Raw genomic sequence first — 27,261 nt, 5'->3', positions numbered from 1 at the left:
CAGTGCCACCCCTGCCACGGCAGGGACACCTTCCACTGTCCCAGGCTGCTCCCAGCCCTGCCCAGCCTGGCCTTGGGCACTGCCAGGGCTGGAGCAGCCACTTTCTGCACCCCTGACAGAGTCAACCCCAAACCCCCACACTCCTTCTCTGACAAGGGAACTCCAACTATATTTTACAGCCTAGAGACATTTTGAAGAGACTCTTTACAGTCTGTGGTAAGAAAATAATTCAGAATAAAACAATTTGCAAGTTACAGAGAGAGCTGAAGAGCAGCTGTCCAAAGCAACCTCCAGTTACCAGATTAATTAGTGAGAAGCTGCCCAGAAATGTTGGCAGTTCATGTTAAAAATGAACAGCTGACAGGTTTGGTCCAACTTGGAAGAGATCTGAATGCTGCAGGAAAACAATACAGAATATGAACTGTTCCACCCACAAAGAAAGTAAAACACAGATGCAGTGTGTCCCCTCCCTTGTCCAAAAGTCTCACAAGTGCCTGCTGGACCTTCCAGCCTCCAAATTCCTGCTGGAGGATCCTGTCAGGCACAGATCACCCACACACTTGCCTGCTTGAGACAACGAGCTCCCAAGAAATTCCAGTCCTTGGGGTTTTCCTCAACCCAAGGGACAACTTGAAATCTTCTTAGCAAACAGGCACTTAGCTAGGAAAGGTTTTCCTTTTTATTACAGAAATGGAGGATCAGGTAGGTGGCACTCCTGGCACTGGAGATGTTGCACTTTTGCTGTACAGGTGCACAGAGAGCAGACACCCAGCTGAGAGGGGACAGGGGCACTCCTGGTGGCACAAGCCCGTGTGACATTGCCCTGTGCCACTCCTCTGACAGCACTGCACGGAATCCAACAGACAGGGGACACACAGCACTTCTAGCTTTTACTCTAGAGGTAAAGTGTCATCTTTTTTCACAGCATTTAGTCTCTATAGTTCACTTTTGTGACTGGTTTTCTTCTTGAACAAACCCAGGTAACACAGTGAGGAAAGAATCCCAGCACATCCAGAGATGCTGCTGCTCTGTGAGCTGAGCAGGGAGGTAGATGCCATGGATGTTCTCTTCAGATGGAGCACGGAGAAGGATCTTGTGCTAATTAACTCTGGTGTTAATTAGAGTCTGTCACTGGCACCGAAACACTGCAGGCATCAGCAGGAGAGGCAGCACAGGAGATCGAGGCTCGTCCAGCAGCTGCACCTGAACCACGTTTTCTTGGCATCTGGAACAGAAAGGCACCTCCAATTAGCACCTCCAATTAGCACCTCCAATTAGCACTAATTAGTTCTGTCCCACTCTGGGGTGGATGAGCAGTGCAGCAGTCCTGAGCTGGTCTGTCTGTTTTCATAGTCACGAGCAGCATCTTTCAGGGAATTGTTGAAAGGAATTTCCCTCAGTTGGGAACTCAGATTTCGTTATTTGCACCATTTTATTTGGTTAATCCTGGAATCAGCACATTCCAGAGAACACAGCTCGAGGGCAGCTGTGCAGGAGTCAATCACTCAGGAGCACAGCTGTGCACACCCCTCTTTCAAGGTGTTTCTTTAGAAATTACACCTTCCCCAAACAATGCAAATGGTTTCCCAAAGGAAGGAGACAGAAAGGAACGGCACAGAAAATCACACCATTAAAATCAGAGGAAATCATGGGATGTTTTGGGTTGGATGCAACCTTAAAGATCATCTTGTTCCATCCACCCATCAGCCAAAAGGGTGACGTGAATGAAAATGCCTTTTCTTAAGTTCTGTCACCAACTTAGAGAGGAATTTTTATTTTTTGAGCATTAAAACACTGTAAGATCCAAATCTCTGAGAATCCATAGGTTGTTTAACAGGGAAAAGCCCCACCTGGAGCACCCAGCATTTCCAAGCCACCCTTTCCAACTGCTGGAAGGCAAAGGGACAAGAGGGCAGTGGAGGAGGGGAGCTGCTGCTCACCTTTCACATGACAAGGCAGGACAGTCCCATGCAGCCCTGGTTCCCATCCTCGCTGCTGTTGAGTTTCTTCATCCGGTACTGCCGGATCTCTCTCACCAGGGTGTAAAAAGCATCTTCCACACCCTGCATGCAAACACAGGGACAGGGATTTCTTTCCTTGAAGCTTCTGAAATCGCTGATCTGCCCATCCCAGAACCCCTTAACGGATTTGAAAGACACGATTCTACAGAAGAGCAGCACCCAACTTCTCCTGGTTCCTAAGAGGAAGAGACTCACGTGGATGTCCCCAAAGCCTCTCCTTACACTCCTGACTCCTCCTGGGGTAACAAGCACTCAAATCAACATGGAAAACTGTATCTCAGGGAGCTTCCATGCAGGAAATAAGCCACTCCTTGCCTGATTTTAGAATTCTTAGAATTCAGCTCTTTAGGATTTTCTGGCTGCTGCTCAATAATTGCAGCTTCCCTGCTGCAGGCAGGGCAGGGCTGGCTGCACAGCCCCACGTGGCCAAGGAGGCTTTGGAGAAGCCCATTAGTCCAGTCTGGGGAATTGTGTCTGCAATCATAATCTGCTAATTGGCTTTCATTAACGAGCCAAGAGAACCAAGGAGGTCTGGGGAGAGCGAGCTCAGCCTCTGACACTCCCCAGGGAGGGCAGCTGGAACTCTGCTGCTCTTCCTGCCAGCACTGAACTTGGCTGAAATCAAATTTTTAACATAATCTGAAGCAGTAAAAGTAGCTGGGTTTCTTTTTATTCTGTGTGTTTTGTGAGACTTTATAATAAGGTATTTATTTATTGTAATGAAAATGTGGTTTTTAGTTAAGATATAAGTATTATTTTTAGGAATTATTTTGCAGGCATTTGTTTCTTATTTGGAGGGTTTTTTATGGTTTTGGAGGTTTATTAAGAGGGGGTTTTGGTCGTTGTATTTATTGAATGTTTTGATAGTAAAGGTGACTTTCTTTTGAACTTATTTTTGAGCATATGCTATTTTTTCTTGTTATGTAATTTTCCACAAACCATTGGGGGTCTCTTTACATTTACTGGTTTTAGTTCTATTTATTATTTTGAGGTTTTTCCCCCTAGTTAGTTTTTAAGTTTTATTTAGTAACTTCAGGGGAGTTGAAATTTTTTTATTCTCTATGTTATTTATCAACATGACCCACTTGAAATGAAATCAGGATGAGTCTGAAGTGATTTCTGTACTGGCCCAGCCCAGAACTCTTTCAAGCTAAGAGTGAGTGGGGAAATAAAAGCTAAAATCTGTAAAAGAATTGGGGAAAAAAAAAAAAAAAAGCTTCTCCTGTAAATAAGGCAAAAGCACATGGGAAAATGTCATTCCTGCATTTCCCAGGAAGAAGCCAGCCCTGGGGGAGCCCCTCACCTGTCTCGTTTTTGCAGAGGTCTCTATGAAGGGGATTCCATAGCTTTTTGCCAATTCTTGGGCCTGTTTTGTGTCCACTGTTCTTGTGGGCAGATCACACTTGTTCCCCACCAGCACCATGGGCACATCATCCGAGTCCTTCACTCTCTTGATCTGTTCTCTTTAGGAAGACAAATTAAAAAATATATATAAAAAAAAAAGGAATTATTTTCTAAATATAAGAACTGGTTTAGTTCAGATTCAACCTTGTGCCACAAAAATATATTAAAGGTGAGCAGGATGGCCAAGCACTTTGTACACTTCATTTTCTGTCCATGGATAACTCCACTCTGGATTTCTCACCCATTTTCTTAGAGAAGACATCCTGTAGCTGTAAATGGCATCTGATTCACAGACTCCCAGAGCAGCTGGGCTTGGAAGGGCCCCTGGAGATCACCCAGTCCAACCCCTCTGCCAAGGCAAGGTCACCTGGAACAGGTGATCACATCCTGGTAGGTTTTGGATGTGTCCAGAGAGGGAGACTCCACAACTCCCTGGGCAGCTGCTCCAGGGCTCTGCCACCCTCAGATAAAGAAGTTTTTCCTCCTGTTTGTTTTCCTCCTGTTGAGGTGAAACTTCTTATGGTTTAGTTTATGGCCACTGCTCCTTGTCCTGCCCCTGGGCACCAGGGAAAAAAATCTGACACTGTTCTCTTGGCACCCCTTATATGGATTGATGATATGATTAACATAAAAAAAATCCCCAAATCCATCCCAGTGTTAACTGACTAAAGGTGGTGCTGAGGCCCTGGGGTGCAGAAAGTGGCTGCTCCAGCCCTGGCAGTGTCCAAGGCCAGGCTGGACAGGGCTTGGAGCAACCTGGGACAGTGGAAGGTGTCCCTGCCATGGCAGGGCTGGCACTGAATGAATTTTAGTCTCTTCCAACCCACTCCAGTCTGAGTCTATGCACTGGCACAGAACAATGACAAAACTTTCTGAAAGGAGTGGGAGATTTGATATTTGTGTGCTACTGAGCCTTCACTGAGGCACTTCAGTGCTTCCTTCTGCCCGTGCCCCCCTGTCCCTGTGCTCCCCGGCCGGGGCAGCCCCAGCTGCACCTGTAGAGGTTGATGTCAGCGAAGGATTTGCTGTTGTTGATGGCGAACACGCAGAGGAATCCCTCCCCTGTCCTCATGTACTGGTCCCTCATGGCACTGTACTCCTCCTGCCCCGCCGTGTCCAGGATGTCCAGCAGACACGTCTCACCATCGATCACCACCTGCTTGCGGTACGAGTCCTGCAACAAACACACGGCCAGGGCACGGGGAGTGAGCACTGCCCGGCTCCTGCCCACCCCAGGGGGCACGGAGGAAAATTAAACATGGTAATAAAAACACAGGAGGAGCTTTTCCAGCTGTTCCACAGAAGCTGGGGATGCCTTTGGATCCCTGGGAGTGTCCAAGGCCAGGCTGGATGGGGCTTGGAGCAGCCTGGGACAGTGGAAAGTGTCCCTGCCCATGGCAGGGAGTGGAACGAGATGAACTTTAAGGTATTTTCTAACCCAAACCGGTCTGGATTTTGTGATTCTCGTCCATCTCTGATGAAAAACTACCAGTATCTAAAACCATAGTATTTTAAATATTATTCAATCCCATTTTAAACGAGACTCTAAGCCCTCTCATCCTTTGTTACAAAACACAAAACTCTTGTTGCTTTAAAAAATTCCTCAACAGGAAAAGAAAAACAAACAAAAAAAGCCTACCATAAACCCCCTCCCTGCGAGCAGAACCCACGCCCTGCACAGCCCGTGGTGGCCTTTTTGGTTGCCCGTGTCTGCTTTAGGCAGCCCGAGGCAGAGCGGGGCCGGGCCGGGCCGCAGGGAGCTCAGGGCGAATCCGCTCCCGGCCCGGCCCGGGCAGCACCGGGAGCTTCCCCCGCTCCATCCCGCGGCTCCGAGCCCGGCCCCGCGCACCTCGATCGTGGGGTCGTACTCGTCCACGAAGTGGTTCTGGATGAGCTGGATGGTCAGCGCGCTCTTGCCCACGCCGCCGGCGCCCACCACCACCAGCTTGTACTCGGTCATGGCCCCGCGGCCTCGCCGGGCCCGGCCCGGCCCCGCCGCCGCCGCCGCCGCCGCCGCCCCGCGATCGCCCCGCGCCGCTTCCGCCTCCCGCCCGCGCGTCACCGCCCGCGCCGCTTCCGCACACGCGACACGGGCGCGACACGGCGGGGACACGGGAGAGACACCGGAGAGACACGGCGGGGACACAGCAGGGACACCGGAGAGACACGGCGGGGACACGGGAGAGACACCGGAGAGACACGGCGGGACATGGGAGAGACACTGGGGAGACACAGCAGGGACGCCGGATAGACACGGGACAAACACAGCAGGACACGGGAGGGACATGGGAGAGACACGGGGGGGGGGTACGGGAGAGACACGGGACACACACAGCAGGACACGGGCGCGACACGGGAGAGACACAGGGGAGACACACCGGGACACCGGATAGACACGGGACAGACACAGCAGGACACGGGCGCGACACGGCAGCACCGGCACCGCGGTTCCGAACCGGCACCGAGGCCAAAGCACGGGGCTTTAAACGGGGAACAGCACCGGACCCGCATCCCGGAGCTTTCAAGGGTAACGGCACCGAACACCCACTGTGATTTTTAAATTAGGAATGACCCCAAGCCTCTCGGGATTTAAAAAGGGGTTTGAGTCAAACTTTGTGCGTTTTTAAAAGCTGATAAGGAGTAGCTGGAGCAGGGCAGTTCTGGGTACGTGCCTGCAGGGTGAGCAGCGGGCACTGGGCTCAGCTTTTCATTGAGGATAAGAGACTGCAATCCCAGGAAGGAGCAGGAATTGGGAAAGGGAATTGCAGCAGTGGGAGCAGAGCACCGGCCCCAAATAAACAGAACTGCACCTGGGACGGGAGAACTCACGGACGGGGGATGGACAGTAATGAGAAGTGATGTAATTTATAACCAGTGAGTGCTGCTGTTTGTTAAAATGTATAAATAGGGCCGTGTCCATGATGGACGGGGCCTTTCGGGGGAAGCTCCTGCTTTGTGCAAACTGGAATAAAACACAGAAATCCCTCAGGGTGGTGTGAGAACTGGAGGCAGCAGGACAGAGCCCATGATGGAGACAACACAGATTTAACACAGCCCTCGCTGAGGAAAGAAGAGGCTGAGCACAGCGAGGCTTTTTTCAAAATCAGTAAAACTTTATTCTATTTCCATTCTTTGCCATTAACAGAAAAAAAAATTGGAGAAAGCAATGTTTTGTTTTACAAAGATAATGCATCTCCCAGAGAAGAAAACCCTAAATTGAGAATAGAGGTAACATGAAAAAAAAAAAAAAAAAAAAGGGAAAAAAAAACCTGGAAAAAAAATTAACCAAAAGAAAAAAACAAAACAAAACCCAAACCAAACCACAGTACTGCCCTCTATTCCAAAAAGTAACTCCTGATCTTTTTGGTTAAAGTAATACTTAGACCAATCATTCCGTTTTCTTGCTTGATAAAGTGTGACTGGGGAAATGGAGGGAGGGGGCAGGGGAGGAGAAAAAAAAAATAAAGCCAAACCCAAAAAAAAAAAAAAAAAAAAAAAAAAAAAAATTAAAAAAAAAAGCACACAGACATCAACTATTCACCTTGATGAAAGTCTCAATACAGCTATGGAAAGCCTAAGTATTTATTCTCTTACAGTACACTGGGTGCCGGCTGCAAAAAGAACAAAAAAAATGTATCCACTTCAGGCACAACTTCTTTCTTTTTAAATTTAAATCAGTAAAAGAAACTGGGTTTAGAAGCTGCAGTGTTCTAAGCAGCAGCAGATTTGTGCATTGTTTTAAATATATTTAAATTACCACACTGATGGCACACCTCAGCCTTATGAAATTCTGCACTGTCTGTTCCAGAACACTACAAAATCCACCGACCCTGGGAGAGACTTGCACTGAGCCCTAAGGACTGGCTAAAGGAGTCAAGTTAAATGAACTAGGAAAACACTGTAACATTTGGCCATCAACTCAAGGTATCTGAATGTTTGTGGAGATCTGATAGAAACTGAATTTGTTCCACCCTCACATGTTCCTCAGAATTTGAGCAGAGTGAGCTGAAGTGAGTCTTCCCTTCCACTCGGGAAGATAATGCAACTGAGCACTAAGGCATAATAAACCTTGGCCAAAAACAAGGATAAAGCATAATAAGTGTAGTGCAGAATTCCACAAGGTCTGCCCGAGCAGAGCTGTCTATGTTTACTCACAGAGGCAATGGAGATTGCAGTTACCAGTTGCGTTAAATGCACCATTCAAAACAAGCTTCTAAAATGTGATACTATAAGGCGCCACCTTAAAGTTCTCCAGAATGCAACTGTGCAGAAATTTAAAATGGTTTCGTAAATTTAATTTTAAACATAACATGAGAAGGTGTTAAAACTGGTGGAATAGCTTCTGAGAATTTGGAGGAAGGGGTGAACAGGGAGATATTCAGTACCCTTCGCCAGCCCCACCGCACGGCCCAACGTCGCCGTGGGGTTGGGATCAGTCTATAACACCAGCCTGGCGGATCTTTCTCTCTGCACCAAATCCCTGCAAGGAAAACACAACAAACTTTTAGCACCAGCATCACACACGGTCATGAAATCATTTAAACTGGAAAAGTGCCTTAAAATCAAGTCCAACCGTGAACCTGGCACTGCCCACTGGGCTTTGAGGAAGAGCCTGGTCTGTTCCACCCAAGCAGCACCTTTCTAATTAGTCATGTTTGTCTTCAGAAACAGAGACAGCGACAGAACAGGTTCTGTGGGGTGTTCTTTGTAGTCCAAAACACTGCAGAGATTCCAGACACTTTTCTCCTGCTTAGCAGGAAGTGGCCCCACGTCTAGGTAAATGGACTTCACTTGCTACCTCTGAGGTTTATAAATGAAGAGCAAACTAAGACAGCCAAGACAAACCACGACACAGGCAGCAGTGGGCTGCTTCTCTGCTGTGTGCTGCTCTGAAAGCACAGCACAGAGCTGTGACACGGGGCACTGTGCACGAACACGATCCACCCTCACCCAGCAGGTGCCCACAGAGGCAGCAGTGCTGAGTTCTCCCGGCCCAGCAGCCCCTGCAGTGGTGCTGCCCTGCACTCTGGTGCCTGTACCTTTGAGTTGTCGGGGCCCCGGGGCTGGCGGAGCACCGTGAGCCGCGGGGCGTTGGCATCGTCCAGGTTGATGCTCTTTAAACGGTTCACGAGTCTGTCGGGGCGCGGAGCCGCCACGGCCTTGGCGCCTTCGCTGCAACAGAGCACACACAGGGCAGGGTCACCCCCAGCTGGGCAAGGCACCCCGGGCTCCCACAGGCCCTGAGCACAGCCATTTATTGCAGTTAAAGCTGCACAACTGGTGCTGTGTGACAGCAGACCCGGCTGACAGCCTGGCCCTGCCCCAAACCTTGCTGCCTCCACCGGACTCTGTGCTAGCAGGAGCTCAGTGCTCTCCAGAGGGTGCTCCTTAGGGAGCAGAGCTCTTGTATTTGCTCTCATGCACACCTAAGCAGTGTTTGCTACATTTCTACTGCCCAGAGAAGCTGTGGGTGCCCCATCTCTGGAAGTCTCCAAGGCCAGGCTGGATGGGGCCTGGAGCAGCCTGGGATAGTGGAAGGTGTCCCTGCCCATGGCAGGGGTGAAATGAGAGGGTTTTTGAAGTTCCCTTCCAACCCAACCCATCCTGTGATTCTGTGATTCAATTGCAATAATGAAGCCTTGCAAGTTGCCAGAATATCATGGCAGAGCATTAACATCTCTGAAGACGATGGGAACACAGCACATCAGCAGTAACAAAGCTAATCCTTTTGTCTCAAAATTCTATCTCAAGCTTAAACAAAATGCAAATTCTGCAATTTTCTTGAAGTGTGTATATGGTTAAAAAAAACCCAAACCCATCACTTGTAAGAAATGCTATGCTAGGAAGGAAGAAACGTCTCTAAAACATGAGTTTCCTATTTAAAAATTAAAGCTGCTTTTCAAGAAAGAGGTGGCAGCATCCACACAGGAAAGCCATCAGTTTCCTTATCATTAACTTCCACTTGCAAGGCAGAATCCAAATTCCTGCTACAGGGGGAGTTTAAGAATAGGTTAGAAAGAGAACAAGCCATCTGTAATTAGGAAGAGCTGGGAGTGCTGCTGCCTGCACTGGATCCCCTCAAAGAGCTGGGAGCGCTCAGGTGTGGCTCTCCCTGGAGCCAGCTGGAACCCAGAGCTCCTGTTCCAGGAACATCAGCTGAGGCAGACCCAGCCTGCAGGGCTCTGCTGGGCTGCAGACACCGTGCCAGGGCCAATCCCTTCAGTCCCAGAGCCTCACCAGACACGCCACACGTTACAGGCACTGCATTTTCCTGTGCGCTGGTTCAGGATTACAGAGAACTCCACTTCATCCCCAGCCTGGAGCTCCACACCATCCTGGACTTCTTTGACATGGAAGAAGAGCTTTTTGCTGTCACCAACTTCATAGTTAATGAAACCAAACTGAAAAACAACACACCACAAGGTTATTGATTTGCTGTGCATCCAGACAGATGCAGTAACTAACTCATAACTGTAGTTTAACTACTTTTAAATAAAACTTCCAAACTGTGGTGCCTAATAGAAGTGGAAATGCAATTTCTGCAGTGATCAGAACATTCTATGTGGAAACAACACTTCTGGAAATCCAGGCACTCCTCCTGGCATTTAAATCCTGAAGTCTATAACAGAACAAGTTCTGAAAACTGCCCCCAAGGCCTGGCAGCTGTATTAAACAGAGAAGAGCAGTGCCCCAAGCTCTGAGACTCCACCCTGAAGTTACACAGCAGCAACCACTCCATTTTTTTGGCCTGTCACTGGGATAAGAAGCCATTTAATTCTGTTTTCCATTCTACTCATGTATAATCCAGGAATACTCATCCAGCCTCTCTAAAAATGACTGGTGATGAGTGCTGCTGGCTATCTGTTAAAACAGAAAGCATTTGCAGCATTTGACTTTTTAATCATTCCAAGATGCAAGGAGGGCAAAGATCAGTCTTTGCATTTCAGGTGAGCTGCAATCACTGACTGCTTACTGCTGTGAAGAAGTTTCTTCCAGAAGCAAAGTACGTGCATGTTTTGTTTGTTTTTCTGAACACTTTTTAAACACTCTGTGCAGCAGAAACCAGTTAGAACAATTTCTAGGACATCTCAAACCCAAATCTTCAGAATGATCTGTTCTGATGTTTCAGCACCGAACCAGGCTCTGAGCTCCCCTTTACTCACACCAGAGCCTGGCATAACCTGGGTTACCACACCTGTTCCCTAGGGCTGGAGTCCAGAGCAGTCTGTTTGGACACAGCTCCCTGAATTCCAGTTCTGCACTGGCTCTCAGTTGCTCTGTTCCAGCTGGAGCAGTTGTTTGCCATCCCCATGGCTCAGTCACTCACCTGGTCCTTGACACACTCCACGGTGGCCCTGCGGAACGGGGTGATGTTCACAGCCATCGTCTGCCCGTTCTGGCCCAGCACACACAGCTGGAACTTCACTGTCTCCCCCTTCTGCAGACAGTCACCTTTGTTTGCCATGCCAACAATTCCAAAGGGATAGACCTCTCCTTTCATCTCACCTAGGGGGGAAAGGATGAGACAGAACTGAAAAGCCTTTGCCAATTGATTTCAGGTTTCCAATATCACAAATGCTGCTTTTAGAGCCAGCTTAGCAGTGTGGATAGTTTATAGTGTGAATAAAATCTTCAACAGCTCTATTTACAATGCATTCCACCTGTACACTTGTGAAAAGAACATTTAATTAAGAGGAACCAGTCTTACCATCCTCCATGACTTCAATCATGCCCTGGTACTCTGTCTGTGTGGGATCTACACTCCTCAAGGGACGAATTACTTTACCAGAGTAAACAGTTGGATCAGCTTCTTCAGTGATACCATTCACTGAAAAGAGACAGAGAAGAGAAGAATAGGATGTTTTAATCATAGTTTATTTTAAAACTGACTTAAATAAGTGATTCAGATTGACCAGGAGTCAACATTTTGCACTGCTTGACACTGAATCAAAATCACACTGACATATCATACATGGAAGTAGAAAATTTTTTCTCAAGAAACTTAAGGTCAGGAAGCTTGAAAAGCAAATCAAAGTGTTTCCTTCCTTTCTTTTCCACTGCATTCCCTTCTCAAATTAATCATCCAATAATCTTGAGGTATGCATTTCCCCCAGCCCCGAGTCCTCAACACCCTCCCCCATCTGGCCCTGCTCCTGCAATCTTTCCCCTGTGAGGCACAGCACAGTTAGTGCAGGTACTGATCTGGCCAGTTCTGCCACTCAGCCTCTCCTATAACCCCCGAGTGAGGAGAGCTGAAGACATTAAAGGTCCATGGAACTGCTGCTGTGCACAGACCTGTTGGCCTGTGCTTTGTTCTCTGCAAACACAGGCAGCTGCTTTCAGGGAACCAACCCCACACTGAGCAGCTTCTTGCTCTCAGCTCCAATTGAAAATGGATCATTAACAAACTTTACCCCTCAGCATATGCCAAGAGCCTTGCAGGCAGAAAACACCAGGTACAGCCTTACCTGCATGTGTTTTGTTTACTTTCTCTGCACTAACTTTGTTTCCTTTGCCTTTTGACAAGCTGTATTCCACAGTGTCTCCAAGTTCCAGGCTATCAATATCACCACAATATTCACTAGAGGAACAGAATGATAAACAGTTTTCCTTTATTCACATGGCAATAGTGATGTTCACCCAACATCCACATCAGTTATTAGAAATTATTTAAAACTCTCATCACTTCACAAGGAATCTCCATTCAAGAAAATAATGCATTTCAAATACATAACACAATTGGATTTCTTGGCCTGGGAATTACAGGCACAAAACACCAGAACTGCTGACTAACAGAAAAACCTGAACCAGTCAGGTAGAGATGATAAATAAAACTGCAGCTATCTAAGCATATATATAAATACATACATATATTCTGCATGTGTGTAAAGTGCAAATGGTTTTAACACTCAACCCAACAAAACACCACACCCTCCCACTCCCTCCAAACAGATACACAATCAAATAATAAAACTGTCATTCACCTGTAGTGGAAGAAGATCTCCTTATCATGATTGGCTGTTTCAATAAACCCAAAGTTATCTTTCAGGGCTGCCACATAACCCAAGAGCCTCTTGGAGCTGTAATTGCGTCCCAGCATCCTGACAGAAACAGCCGTCTGCAGCCCGGTCCTCTTCACCTCACACACACAGAACTCAACCTGCCACAGACATGGCAATCAATACCACACAGAAAAATGCAAAGAAAAGCACAAGCACCAATAAAAAAATTGATTTTTAAGCTGTGCAGCTCTGCAGCGGTACCTGGGCTCTCCAGGAAAGTAATTTCCTGGTCACTACTTTCCCACAGCCACATCAGTCATTGACATTTCCTACATTCCAGAGAGCAGCAGCACACCTGGGATACCTGCAAGGCAAGCCAGCCTCCAGCACTCAGCTTTTCACCCCTTAAACATGAGAACCTTTGTGTCCATGGGGATCACCCTTTCCCTTCACTGCTCACCAATGGGCAACAGTGGGATGTGCCTCACTTCTCCCTTGTTTCAGTTTTTAGAGACAATAACCAATAATTAGAATGGCTCCTGAGGGTTTTGTTGCTCTTCCTGATCTCCAAGCTTTCTCCCTTTCCATTGTCTCTCAGGCTAATATGGTTATGAGGGAATATTCTCCTTCTTCAACATCCATCTTAGTCTCTATGCTAATTAATTTTCTCTTGACAAGTGATAAAAATTCTTTGTTTAAGAAGCATCATTTGCACAGTAAGACATTACTTCCATCTATATACCACCAGGTTGGAGGGTATTTTTTACTTACAGAAGATTAACTCATTTAAACACAACAGGTGATATTACACAGATGCCTTGTCCTCCATTTGTTCCAAGTAAAGGCAAAGAGAAGCTCACACCCCACAATGCCCAGAACAGCATCTCCCAATAGTACACCTAATTGTCTTGCCTTATCTCCTATCTGGGGATTAGTAGATCCTTCCACATCCTTGGCCTGGTAAGGAATGGTCAGTTTTACTCCACAGTCATCATACACAATTATTCCATCCTCAGCTTCCTGAAAACAAGAGGTCAGAATTTAGCAATCAGTGTCTCTTTAGGAGCAGTTTCCTACACACAGTTCAACCATTGCTCACTGGAGTCTCAGTGGTTTTACAATACCTGCTCAAAAATACAATCAAACTCTGGTCAAGGAGCTTTAAATGATGCCAGACAGTATTTTAAAAGGCAATGCAAGTATTGCCACCAGTTCCAGGAATCATTTATTGGAACTTTTAAGTATCCTGGCATTGTTTAAAACTGTAACAAAACAGTAAGAGGTTCTTCCCATGAAACTTAAATAATTCTATCGAGAATCTTGGGTACTGAGAGGTAGAAAGAAACTCCCCATCAATTTCCTGGAAATTAACCTCAACAACAATGTGATCATTAGTGATTATTAACAATACTTTTATTATCTTGTTCAGAGCATTTACTTTTCACTGACTGCTCTCATCAGCTCTAGTTCACATCTATGAATTCACAGCGCTTCAAACCCAGCTGAATCAGAGATTTTAAGCAAACAGCCTCAGTCTGCAATGGCAGGAATGCAGAATGGATCCTCACAAGCAGAAGAGCAGCATTACCTTCTCTTTGCCTTTATTTGGGCTAGTGGCTTTGGCTGGAGTGGCTTCTTTGTCTATAGTGCCCACAAAGCGATGTTCTGACTGGGTGTGGAAGGAAACTGTGCCCTTGGGAAGCTTTTTAATCCTTATGGCATGGTTCCTTTGGGCAGACAGCATATCCTGGAAAAGAAATCCATCAGTTATAGACAGACTGTGCATCATTTGTTTAAATGCTGAGGTTTTATAGGAGTTGTAATCCCACTCACAGGAACGACGGTGAACTCTACTTCATCAGAAATATGGAGCTGATTCCCATCCATGATCTCACTGAAGTGGAAGAACATCCGAGCATCCCTGTCCACACACTTAATGAAGCCAAAGCCATCCCTCATTGCTGCAATCACACCCTGGAACAGCCAAACCAACAATGACAGTTTAATCCCTGGTTTGTGACATCTGGCTGCAGGAAGGCCTGAATCCTGGGAAAACACTTGGTTTAAGCACTGTCCTTCCTTGTAAACACTGGTGTTCATGGCCCTGGTCAATCTGAAATACAGACAAGTTCTTTCCACCTCATTCCTGAAGTTAACTCATGATGAAGAGTGAGTATTAATTTAAGCCACTTCCAAGGACTGAAGTTAAGAACCTGCCAGTACCACCAAACAGGGAACACAATGGGGCAGCTCTACAAGCACTGTATCATCTAAAGGAACATATAAAACACACAAACACACACTGAACATACAAACATCTATAAAAAGGAAATAAAATCAGTGTTCAGAGGGAAGCTTAAGAGAAAAACCATCAGATTTCCAGTCACAAATGAAGGAATTATAAAGAAGCAGTTAAACAAGACTCCCATACCTGTGGGTGTGTGTTTTGGGAACACACTTCTGTGTGACACAGGAGCTTAGTGGCCTTCCTGTTAACCACTAGAAATGGAATGCTGAGTGATAAACAGAATATACTGACAAAAACCCAAACCCTAGTGCCAGATCCTGCCAGAACTAAGGTAGAATTCATTAACATATTGCCTTCAACCCAGTTAAGAGAGAGTTTAGCAAGTCTCAGGACAAGCTGAGAGGATCTGAATGACAGTGCAAAGGTACCTTTCACCTTCAGGAACATTCTTGTTTTAAACAGCTTTCACAAACTCCAGCAAACCAGGCAACCTTCGTAGAAGCTGCCAGCACTTATCACCCCCATGACAGCTCAACTCAGGCAAGTAGGTGCACGTAGCCAGAGCACAAATACAAGAAGTCTATAAGATAGAAACCCACAATCTCAAAGGCTGAAGTCAAAACTCAGGGTTTTTTTGATGCCAAGGGACAATAATTCACAGCACACTGATGTGACAACACTGTAACTGAATTCCAAACTGCAAAGGAAAGCAAAGTTACAGTCTAGCTGGAACAGAATCAACATTCCAAGTTACAGGAATGAAAGATATTCTGTAATACTCATTAGCACATCCATCTTAGTCCCTATAATCCACAAAGAGTTTCTTGTACTGAGAACTCTGCTCTTTACCATCCTTCTGCTTGACCCTCAGACAGGGATTGGCCAAAAAACTTGAAATACAAAAGCTGCTCCCAGTCCCTCCTCCAATTATTTACACTTTCCACTACCTGAACGAGGGTAGTCCCAGGGTCTTCCAGTTTTCCTAAGGAAGATGAGTAGTTAACTCTTCAGACCCAAGTAGGTGAATTTTAAACTGTCAGTTCAAGACTACATTACTTCTACAACCAGCCAGCAATCCCATTCAAGAGGGCCAGCTAAGGCCTAATTTCCCAATATAATTTCATTTAAATTTAAAAATAGTTAAGATTTTATTCTTTTAGGCAAAGATACAGAGCATTAGTTCTGAATTTTCTGCTTTGCTTGCACGGCAGATTTGAGAGCTGGATTTCAGAGCAGGAGGACACGAGTGATTTTTGTTTCTATTGAAGGAGAGAGCCCCCAACTCATGTTTTACTTTCACTTCCCCTCAAGAATCAGAAACGCTCAGAGATGGATACTTGCCATTTCTCTGGTTTCATTAGTAAACTGGAAAGTGTTGGGGAGCACCTCGATGTTGGTGGCTCGTTCCAGTTTGTCACGCCTGTCCGTGGAAATGTTGAACCGAACGTGGTCACTCTCCAGCAAGGTCACCTTGGATTTTGTATCCTTGTCTCCAAAGGGAAGCTCTTTAGGAATCACAAAGTCCACTTTGATGCGGCCAGGTAATGGATCACTCTGGGGACAGAAAAGCCAAGGGAAGGCTGAGCTCACCTGCAGGGCTCAGCACAGCTGCCAACAGCACTGGGGCTCCTGCCAAATCTGCTGGACTCGGGCTCTGCTCCATTTCCAGCACTCCTCACCTGGAACTGGCCCAGTGCAAGGTGGCTTTTGGAGCTCTTGGTTGGCTTGAAGGTTTTTTAAGCTCCAGCCATGTCCTGCCAAAGGAATTCTCTCTATTTCAAGAATGAAGTTTATAATCATATTCACACACTCCTAAGAGGCAGGCTCACTCTTACTAAGGCTTCAAAACACCCCAAACCTTCCCACACAGAGAGTCACCTAAAACCTTAGTGGAAGTGCTCATGAACACTCCCCCAAGTCAAACGTTACAGCCCAAAAGCCTCATTAACAGTTAATGCTCACAAGAATCCATAGATCTGCCTTATCCCAGCAACTATTTTCCCTTTTTCTCTGATCTTTTGCTTTAAGGATATGTCCTAACCCCAAAAAGATTTTTAACAAGTATCTGAAACATTAAACACGCACTCCATCCTGTACCACTACCCTAACTCTTCCTCTTTGGATTTGAAATTAAGAAAAGAGTGAATCTTTACTCTGACATGATGCTCATGCAGCAAACAGGCACTGGGAAAGGGGAACAACTGACTGGAATTCAATACAATCAAAACAGCATTACAGAAATTTATTTAACTACTGAAATTCACCTGGTTTTTGCTGGGTACTTTTGGAATTACTTTGGTTACAGTTCCTTCAAAATGTTCAATGCTGATATCTTCAAAAATGACAGTTCCTTGAGGCAGCAGTCTAACATCTGTTGCAACTTCTTTACCCTAGGAGCACAAAATCAGTCAAACACCCAAAGAAAAGTGAGAAAGTAACAGACATTTCCCAATGAACCTCCTCCCCCCTTTTTTAAAGCTGGGGAAAGCAGAGAGCTGTGCAGTTATTCCCTAGGACCTTGGCTTCCGTTTTACTGGATTTCGTCTTACATTTCTGTCTTTGATTGTAAACTCCACATCATCACCAGGCTGTAAGGTTTCTAGGTCACCTTTAAATTCACTATAATGAAAGAATATCTCCTTCACGACATCACCTCTCTCAATAAATCCAAAGGCTTCCTGTGAACAGAAAAAAAAAAAGGGTTTAATTGTCCATGATTGGAATATACAAATCATTTAACTGGTTCTGTTAAACACAAAACAGGCTCTGAATCCCAGCACAGCACTTCCAGCTGTACACAGCTAACTGCCTCAAGAAATAAATAAACAGAAATAAATGGAACTTTCTTTGTTAAAAAGAGCATTAGTATCTAAGATGACCTTTTTAAACTATTTCAGACAATTTACACCCACAGCCCAAGCTGTTAACAGCTCTTAACAACTTAAATATTACTTTGAACAGCACTCTTCAAAATAGCATTTCATTTTCAAATGAAAATTAACATCACTTACTTTCATGGCACAGACTACTCCTTGACAGCGGGCTTGTTTCTTTTTTAATAGCATAATGTTACGAGCACTTACAGCACCAGTACTACAGAAAAAAACAAAACAAAACAAAACAAATGTAAACTCAAAACTGAAATAAAAATGAAGACTATTTCATATAATAGTTCTTGGAATAGGTATAAATTCTGCATGACTACTAAAACGAGATATGAAGCCAGAAAAGCAATACCAACTTACTGTTTATTTGTATCAATTATAAAGTTTATTTTATCTCCTGTTTCCAGCTGTACATTTCCTTCAACATCCTCTGGGGTGTAAGTCAGGTAAAATACTTCCTGTAAATTAACATTAACTAAAGTTACTCTATTTGCAGAATAGTTGTTTCAAAGAAAGATTAACACAATATCTGCTTAATTTAGTGAGAAAATCAACAATAACAAACATGGCATGCAAAACATTCTTTTTCTATCGTGCTGTTTTGGTGAGTATGTAACAAGCAGCTTAAGTTGAAAGGTTTTGTACATGACCATCTTTAGAGGCCAATTTCTAAACATGAGAAGTTCAAGATAAGGATACATGAACTCCATCAAGTTTAAAAGAGAACAACTATTTGGCTCTAGGAAGTTGTCCACAGATGTAAGCAAGCACTCTGTCTAAACAACATTATTTTTTGTAGTAATTACCAAAGCATGCTTTTATTTTTTTGGCCAAAACCTGCACAGTTCAGTGCAGTGTCAATTGTCTACATTAAAGTGCTTTTGTTTTGGTTTTTTTCTCATAGACCACAGTGATGGATCAGTGAAGAGTTCAAGTAAAATACACAAGCTTTACCCCATTACGTTCGTAGCAAACACTCCCTGTTGGACTTTGACCCGGGGCAGCTGGAGATTTACTCTCTAAATTGTGAGGAACAGCACACACAACCTACCAGTCAAAAAAAAAAAAAAAATCCATTGCTAGTCATTTCAGGAGTGGCATTGTTGTACACAAAATGAATCTCAGTATCCTCTACTACACACTCAGCAGGGAATGCCACATTGCAACTTTTCAATCTCACAGAACCCCTCTTGGCTCTAAGAAGTGTTTGGAGCAAGTGAGAGCTCAAACTGAACCTCTGAATTTTTACCAGAGCACACTGAAATATATTTCAGTGTAACCATACTGAAGGTAGTTAATATCCATGCTAAATTAACCCAGTTTTCTGTACTGGAGTAAAGGATGGAAATGATGCAGGTATAGAAAACAGGCACTAACTTGTCCATTTATTCGTTCTTCAGGTAATATTTCTGGCTTTATCTTCACCAATTTAATAGCAATGGGTTTTCCAGTTCGGCGATCAGAAGACACTTCAAACTCAACATCATCTGCAAGACAATCAAACATTGCAATGCTGTCAGAGCTCTGTCTGGGATTGGAGTTTTTTACAAAAATCACTAGATAGCCGAGTCTAATTCACTGCTTGTAGCCAAACACAACCAAGTAGAACTCAGGTCCTTTTGTTAGCAAGGAAGGACACATGATTTGCAAAATTTTTCTGGTTATTCTGTTTATTATCTCCTGTTGCCAACGAACTATTCTGGTGTAATTCCACAGCAATTCCCTCCCCCTGCCTTGCTCACTGTACAGCAGACTCCACAATGACAGAGTTTAGAAACTTCACTCTCACTGTAATCATCAGCATGAAGTTGCAGCCACCTTATGCTGAAAAACTCTTGGCCATCCTCAAACTAATTCTAAACAAAGAAATCGGGGGAATTTCCCAGTCTGAATACCTGCCTCCATCTCAGCTAGACAAGCCTGACCCCACACTGCACCTTTTCCTTTTCCACAGGGCTTTGTACCACAAAGCCGCACAAAGCGCTGCCGTGACTTATCCACCGGCGCTTTAACCCCAGAAGCAGCAGAGGGGTTTTTTTTGTGGTGCCAAGCCCAGCCTGGTGCTGCTCCCAAAGCTCAGGTACCTCCTACTTTGAGCTCCTGCAGGTTGCCGTTGTACTGGGAGCAGTGGAAGAAGAGGCGGGCCTGCCGCTCCGAGCACTGGATGAAGCCGTACGAGGTCAGCAGCTTCTCGATGACGCCGGTCTCGCGCAGCGCTGCCGAAGTACCATTGGGGTACCCGTTGTGTCCATTGTTGTGGAGCAGGTTTGGATCAAAGCTCATCTGGGCCACACAAAGCACAGGCAGTGAATAATGCTGAACGTCACACACGTTCATCGAGGTGTGAAATTGTAAAACTAACGTTCTTACAAAATTGTAAAAAAAAAAAAAAAAAAAAAATGTTTACAGTTGTTCATTGTAAAAATAATGAACATCAGCTTCCTTCCTTTCACAACACAGTGACACAAAGAGCTCCTCTAAGCTACTGACACATTCCTAAAATGTGTTTTAAGTTTTACTTCGTTCTTAAAACAGAGTAAAACCACCAAAAGAGTTGAGCTTTTTTAACACAGTAATCCTTAAAATTTATACAGGGAACATATTTATAAAACAAGCCAGAACTGTAACATCAAAACTAAGCTTGCTTAGAACAAAACAGATTTCTGGCATTTTTCAAGTATTACACCTCAAAAGTACTCCCACATTCACTGTTTCACACCAGAGCCTGAAAATATCTGAAGTATCTGCTCTTCCAAATTAAACAGGTGATTAGGAAAATGCAACAGTTCTGAATCAACACAATTAGCTTCAAATCCCTGCATAGTTTCTCCCTAGTTCATGTGCTCAGTCTTTCATACTAAAAAAATGGTATGAAGTAATTAAACAGTTTTGCACAGTTACGGAATTAATAATCAGAATTTAACATTCCTGTGGCATAGAAGCTCAAGTGCTAGAGAGACACAGAAAATTTGAAAACAGCACTAAAGATGTAATGAACTGCTAAATTAACTGACATCTATTAAGACATTTTTATGAGGTGTTTTTTCTTTTCAAGTCATAGATTCACTCTTGATCCATTCCCACTCCCTTTACCAACTCATTGGCTTTTTAATGCTTTTTTTAAAGCAGGGCACTTTGACTTAAAATTAAATCATGAAATTGATGAAATGTATTACACATGTATTTCATGAAATCATGAAAAAGATGAAATGTATTACATCTCACTGAACACTGCAATTCAAGAGAGACAACTGAAGCAATCCTCTTCCCTCCACACAGTCAATATGCATCTTAAAATATACAGGATTATTTGTTAGTTTTCAGAGGTTTGAATCTGGAAACAGACTGAGATCGTATCAGTTCTCTGCTTTCTTGCTGCAACAAGCAGTGAGATTAAAAATTACTCAGCAATGTGTTTAGTGGAGATAAAAGACACCTGGGCAATTTGTAAAAGGGTCATTTTTCCCACTCTAACACAGCCAGTGAGTTACTCAATGTATTAGAAGGCACAGCATTCTTATTGTGCTGTTTGGAAATCAGTTTAAAAGTGATCAAGGAACACCAAGAAACATCTGCTATGGAGTTCTTGGGCAGAAATCTTTGGTCTTGGAGACTGATACTAAAAACAGAAATTGGAAACAGGCACATAGAGTATAGACTGACAGTATGTTGACCACCAAGAGGAGGAGGTTCTCCCCTCCTCTGGTTCAGAGCCACATGGGGTAGATGTAGATGAAGAAAAACCACAAATAACAGCACGTGGGGGATTCATTTGAGGGGGTAAAAAGGATCCCAGACACTGTGTAATGTGTCCATGCCACAGCACTGCTCAGCACTTCCACAGCACAGTGTCACCACCCAAGGCTCTTCAGGAATTCACTGAACTGCTAAATCTGCTGTGATATCATTTCTGTAAGATGCACTACTTAATTCCTTGCTCTACATCTCACTTTTCTTTCCATTAAAAATTGGTAACAATCCCTTAATTTTAATCAATGCTGCTTATTCTCCCCCAACCAGCCTGCAGTAAGCAGCATAAATCAATACCTTAACATGCTCAAGTCATGAAATACTGCCATGCCAGAAGATAATGGATCAGGAACATGAGCCCCTCAGAGACACAGAGAACTCCAGCCCATCCCTCCTCAAAGGCCTCTTGCCAGTAAAAGCAGCCATGGCTTTGTCCAGCTGAGTCCTGCAGACCTCCAAGGACAGAGGTCCCACCACCTTTCTGGGTAACTGCTGCCTCAAAGATCTCTCTCCCCTCCTGTCCAGCCTAAGCTGCTCAAAGGACAAAAGCCACAGAAGTCACATCTTTTTTAAGCACTGGATTATGTTTAAAGGACACATTTTCTCTGAGTATTTAACAAAAAGCACTTGATAAAGCTGCTAAGACTTACTGACTAGTTCCTGTCAGCATCATCCCAAGGTAACAATCCTCATCTTTTGAGGAAGGCAACCCCAGGACACTCCACACAAGAAAATGTCCTTGTGGGAACACAACAGCTGAAGTGTTTTAAGCTATCCTAGAGTTTAAAATACTTTTCAAAAATAAACTGGTCCTGCAAGTAGGGTGGCTGGGGGAAGGGAAAATGATATGTTATTATACCTTCTCTCAAGAGAATTACAGGCCAGAGCATTAACCCATTCTGGAAGCTGGAATGAGCCTGCCAAAGGCTTCTGTGAATCACCAAATGACCACCTCACCTCTGATACAAGGGGAGCAACCAACAGACACCCTGCCTCAAACATGAACTAAAAGTACATCAGAGACAGAAACCTACAAAAATCTAGCTTAAAATTTAGCTCAGAGTTGCCTCTCTTGGGGTTAGAGAGCCACAGTGCTTCACCTCCTGCTCAGGCTACCACTGTATGACATAATTTAAACAGTTTGTGTTTAAAGGAGCATTAGCAGCACAGCACAAAGAACTCTTCATCAGTCCTCTAAAGCCTGACGACTTCAGTTGAAAGACTCCTCAGGTGGCACTAAAATTTGCTGTGCAAAGATACTATAAAGTATCACCAGCTTTTCCACATAATTGTCAAATTCTTACATCTTATAACAGGAACATGAACTATTAACCCCACCAAAAGAAATATTCAGAGGAAAAAAAAATACCTGTGCTGTAACATTACAGGACTAAAGAGAATTTATTTGAGAAAAGGGATTGGAACCACAAGCCTACTGCTGCTAGAAGAGAGAAGCACCAATAATCAGCTCCCGAGGGTTATAAGTATTGTTAAATAGAACCACACTGCAGGTACTGTCAATTCATCATATTAAATGAACATAACAGCAAAGAGTCATGGAACCACTGAATGGTTTGGGTGGGAAGGAGCCTTAAAGATCATCCAGTTCCATCCCCAGCCATGGGCAGAGACACCTCCCACTATTCTAAGGTGCTCCAAGCCCCAGTGTCCAACCCGGCCTTGGACACTCCCAGGGATCCAGGGGCAGCCACAGCTGCTCTGGGCACCCTGTGCCAGGGCCTCGCTATTAAATGAATCTATTACCAAGAACTATTAGAAAAACCTAACCAGCCCTACTCCCTTCTGTTAAAAACTTAGCAAGAATCAAGTTCATAAATACACATATAACTCTTTCTCCACCATGTGCACCAACCTCGCAGTGATATTCAAATATTGCACTTTCAGTAGTATTTGCCGATTCTTCTGTTTCAGCACAAGTTTCTAAGGATGAAGACCGCTATTATTTTAAAAAAGGGAACAAAAGGAAGAGAGACAAAAAGAGAAAGAAAAAGATAGCAAAAGAAGGTGATCTATCAAGCTCTAGAGAATACAAGTGCTGCTGCCCTGGGCAGTTTCACTACAGCACTGGAGAAAACAAAGACTACTATAGCAGCGTCGGGACGTGCTCTTTTGAAGCTGTTGAGTAGGCACAAACTTCTTGTTTCAGATCAAGCCTTGTATCTTCTTCAGTGTAAGTTGCCTCTTCTTTGGTCTTGAGTTGTTACAATGTGGTATACTTAAATTCTTTTCCTGATCTGAACTTGAAGCAGCAGTTTCAGGTGGTAAATTCTGTTCTGTTCCACTTCATACTGGGGAAAGGAGAAAGACACACACACTAAGTATCACTTTGAAGGAAATTCTCATCAAATCACAGAATGGATTGGTTTTCAAGGGACCTTAAAGACCATCTACTTTCAAACCCCCTTGCACATCAGTTCTAGGTCTTACTAATACCAGGTGCATTTCCTGGCACACTGCAAGCCAGTGAGATGGTATTTCCAGTTATGAACTCTTCAGAAACACTTGGGCACCTCAGGGAAGCTCCCAGTGTGTACCATTAAAATGGCAACTTCACTTTGATCATCAGTATTTGACCCACTAGCAATCCTTAGTCCTCCTGTCAATAACTTTATATGGGTGCTTATTAAATTATGCCATAATTTATCTAAGTGCTCACACAGATACTCAGAGGAGCAATAGGATGTATTGTAATTGGGAATTAAAATTCCTAATTATTTCTCTTCCAAAGGTTAAGTTAAAGACTAGTGATACCTGAAGCACATTTAGAATTGTATAAAAATTAAACTTCTCAATTATAGGGACAGACACTGCACGTAAAATAACACAGAACCATGAAACAGTTTTTGTAAAACGCTGATTACATGTAATGACATTTGTGTAGCTAACACCAGGGAGAAGCCTTTCTGCACCAGTAACTAATTAGCAATTAATTCCCTCCTAAAGTTTTCCAGTGACACTTTTGTTTTTTTCATAAGAAAAGCAGTTTCAGCAAACTACCACCTACCGCACAAAACAAAACCTTACAGAAATTAGAAGCCTTCCTTGAAAAGAAATCAAGTTTTGAGTTTGTTGCTTACTCAGTAGATAGGAAAAGAAAAGGGGGGATATTTTTGTGGACAAAAGTGGGTGAGAAGCAACAGAGCTCTGACCTCACAGACACACCGGCAGTTCTGCAGGAATCTAAAGGCATGAGGCATCAGAGCACAACTCTTCCCCAAGTCATTCTACAAATCCCACACCAAGAGAAAAAATATGGACAAAGCCTATTTCTCCCGTGTAGCAGGAAAGCAAATTTCACAACTTACACTGATCTTTGAATTCCCTCTGGTGATTTGAAAGAGGCAGTTTAAGTGACTGAGACCTGAATGCAAAGACACTTCAAGCTCTCACCCCACCCCAGTGAAAACGCTGAGTGAAGGCAGCAATTGCAAGAACCCCAAATTTGCAAACTCATCTCCAGTTTTACAGCAGTTTGTATTTCAGTGATTTCCCCCAGCTGAAGTATCTCCTTCAACCATCACTGAGAATTTCCAGCTGAAATGAGTCTTCCTGTCAGATCATTAAACACACGTGAAATAGATTAAATAAACTGGCTGAGGGCTGTTCAAATCTGGTGTGAAAGGTTTGCACTGAAAGATTCATTACAAAATATTATAAATCAGAAGGCACAAAGCTGTTGCAAAGATAACAGTATCACTGCTTTTCCCTCACCTCAGCATTATACTGGGGCAACTGTTACCACAATCTCGTTCAGGACAGTGTTATTTTGGGGCAGCATTTCAGCTCTCAAATGAGCACACTGCATCCCAGGAACTGCACAGACACACTTGGAATCTTCTCACGTACTTGCCTCACATTTAATTAGACCAGTATTATTAGAGGTCTTCTAGAGATGTAACTCATATCATATTAGATTTATCATTTTTCTGGCTCTAAAATACATCACTTTTTCATTTAATAATCGAACACTTCATCTGATCAAATAAGACTAAAGCTAATTTTATCAGTCATGGAATAAAGGCATAAACCTTTCCATTAAAAACCCAGCCTGATTTGATAGCAAGATGGGTTTACTACACTTAAGTTATTAAAAAAAAAAAAAAGCTCATCAAGCAAAAAGAAATCTCACTATGCTCATCTGCCTCAAATTCTTTACTTTTTAATTCAGCTACTATAAATACTCCTCCAAATGGTAAACACCCAGAGCAGCTGCCCAGCCCCCAAGTCTCACTGCCTTCTGCATTTGTGTATTTACAGCTGAAAGGTTTAATGCAAAGACAGGGGAGAGCTGGGCCCTGGTCTTAAGGTCTTTCCTGTGCAGATCCTGCTAAATGACAGCAGGTCACATGAAGCTGTTCAGTCAGAAAGGACCTACAGAACCCCACATGGAACCTGCCCGATGACAGCATTGTTCTGCTTCCCATTTTCTTCACAAAAAGAGGCAACTGCAAGGACATGCATTCTATGGATCAGAGCACGTGCTTCCAGAAACAGCCCTCTATGATGTGATCAAGGCACAATTTAATAAAGATAAAACTTCGTCTTTTCAGTGTCCACACACAACACAGATCCGTGGAGATCAGGCTCCTCCATCGCTTTTCGGATGGATATAGGAAAGCAGCACTGAGCACTGGCTCCTGGGCACCCCAGTCAATACGTGACAGCTCTGAGACGAGCTACCACCACAGCAGTGAAGTCCTTTTCATGTCAGGAAAAAAATACATATATAGGGGAAAAAGGAACTAAAGAACTGCCAAGGACATCTGTAAAGAATGTATGGAGAAAAAAAACAAAAAGTCGTTAAAAGAAATATCCGGATTTTTTAAGGCTTGTGTGGTGCGGAGACGAGCCCCGCGCTGGATATGGGTGCGGAGAGCAGAGAACCGGCCCCGGACCGACGGAGCTGCCCAGGCCCGGTCCCTCCCGCGGCCCCGCTCGCTGCGCTGCACCAAGATGGAGGCGGCGGAGCGAGGGGCGGCCGCGCCGAGGGGCGGCGCCGGGGCCGCCGCCAGCGGGGCCGCCGTGCGCGGGGGCGGGCGGCTCCGGCCGGTGACAGCGCCAGGGCCGTGCGGGCAGGACGGGCCGGGGGGAGCGCTCGCCCCGCACACAAAGGGGGGCGATGGCGGCCGCTCCCCGCACACAAAGGGCCGCGGCCGCGCTGCGCCGGGCGGGGCCGCGCGCGGCACGCCGGGAGCCGCCGCCGCCCCTCCGCCCGCACGGCCCCGCCGCCCGCCGGGGCCCGGAGCCCCCGCGGCGCCGCCCCCTCCCGGTGCGGCCCGCGAGCCCCGGCAGCTCCTGGGACGGCCGGGCCCAGCGCGGCCTCGGCGCCGCGGCCCCCGCAGCCACGCGGAGCGCAGCGCGCACCCCGCGCCCCGCGGCCGCCGCTCCATCCCCGCACCGCCGGCCTAGTAGGCCGCACCCCCCAACCACCCCCCCCACCCCGCGCGCAACCCCGGCGGGGCTCCCGGCGCCAGCCCCGGTGAGGGCGGAGATGCGCGGGCGCGGGTCCCGCGGCGGCCTGAGCCCGCCGGGGCAGGCGGGGGTGGCGGCGGCTCCCGGCCCGCACTCACCCCAACAGCTCAGCGCCCCCGCTCCAGCGCCGCCATGAGCAGCACGGCACGGCACGTAGGAGAGAAATCACGGCGCTCTCGCGAGAGCCGCCCGCGGACGGGGGGGAGCGAAGGGGCGGGGCCGCGCGTGCGCGCCCGGAGCCCGGCGGGTGGCGCTCGCGGGCACGCGCCAGAGAGGATTGCGGGGGGGGGGGGGACGAGTGAGGGGGGCAGCGCGCGCGCGCCCGGGGAACAGCGCCCCCTTGCGGCCTGGGGAGGGAGAAACGGCTGAGGGGAGAACACAAAACCTCGGGAGAGGAGAGGGAGAACCCCAGTGAGGGGAGAGAAACCAGCGAGGGGAAAGAGAACCCGGCTGATGGC

The 27,261-nt window shown here is 45.6% G+C and overlaps 2 protein-coding genes across 2 annotated transcripts; both read right to left on the bottom strand.

Annotated features, from left to right (window-relative positions):
* Window positions 1–212: 212 nt before the first annotated feature.
* NRAS (NRAS proto-oncogene, GTPase) lies at window positions 213–5,447 on the bottom strand. The gene is made up of 5 exons (XM_088180222.1): window positions 5,275–5,447; window positions 4,421–4,599; window positions 3,325–3,484; window positions 1,941–2,063; window positions 213–1,225 (listed from the first exon to the last, which is right to left on the bottom strand). The coding sequence occupies exons 1-4, from the start codon at window positions 5,383–5,385 to the stop codon at window positions 1,944–1,946; spliced, it is 570 nt and encodes a 189-aa protein (XP_088036348.1). The 5' UTR covers window positions 5,386–5,447; the 3' UTR covers window positions 213–1,225; window positions 1,941–1,943.
* Window positions 5,448–6,989: 1,542 nt separating this feature from the next.
* Window positions 6,990–27,014, bottom strand: CSDE1 (cold shock domain containing E1). The gene is made up of 20 exons (XM_014872783.2): window positions 26,902–27,014; window positions 23,184–23,619; window positions 19,645–19,843; window positions 18,938–19,047; window positions 18,515–18,607; window positions 17,921–18,018; window positions 17,687–17,768; window positions 17,225–17,353; window positions 16,940–17,065; window positions 16,017–16,229; window positions 14,261–14,401; window positions 14,016–14,174; window positions 13,340–13,447; window positions 12,410–12,585; window positions 11,894–12,006; window positions 11,134–11,253; window positions 10,753–10,931; window positions 9,663–9,826; window positions 8,465–8,597; window positions 6,990–7,905 (listed from the first exon to the last, which is right to left on the bottom strand). Exons 3-20 carry the CDS (start codon window positions 19,841–19,843, stop codon window positions 7,858–7,860), a joined length of 2,391 nt encoding a protein of 796 aa, XP_014728269.1. The 5' UTR covers window positions 23,184–23,619; window positions 26,902–27,014; the 3' UTR covers window positions 6,990–7,857.
* Window positions 27,015–27,261: the final 247 nt, after the last annotated feature.

Source organism: Sturnus vulgaris, chromosome 29, assembly GCF_052056855.1.
Source record: "Sturnus vulgaris isolate bStuVul1 chromosome 29, bStuVul1.hap1, whole genome shotgun sequence".
Lineage (NCBI taxonomy): Eukaryota > Metazoa > Chordata > Aves > Passeriformes > Sturnidae > Sturnus > Sturnus vulgaris.
Note: the sequence above shows the minus strand (reverse complement) of the source record. Positions and strands in the feature narration are given on the sequence as shown.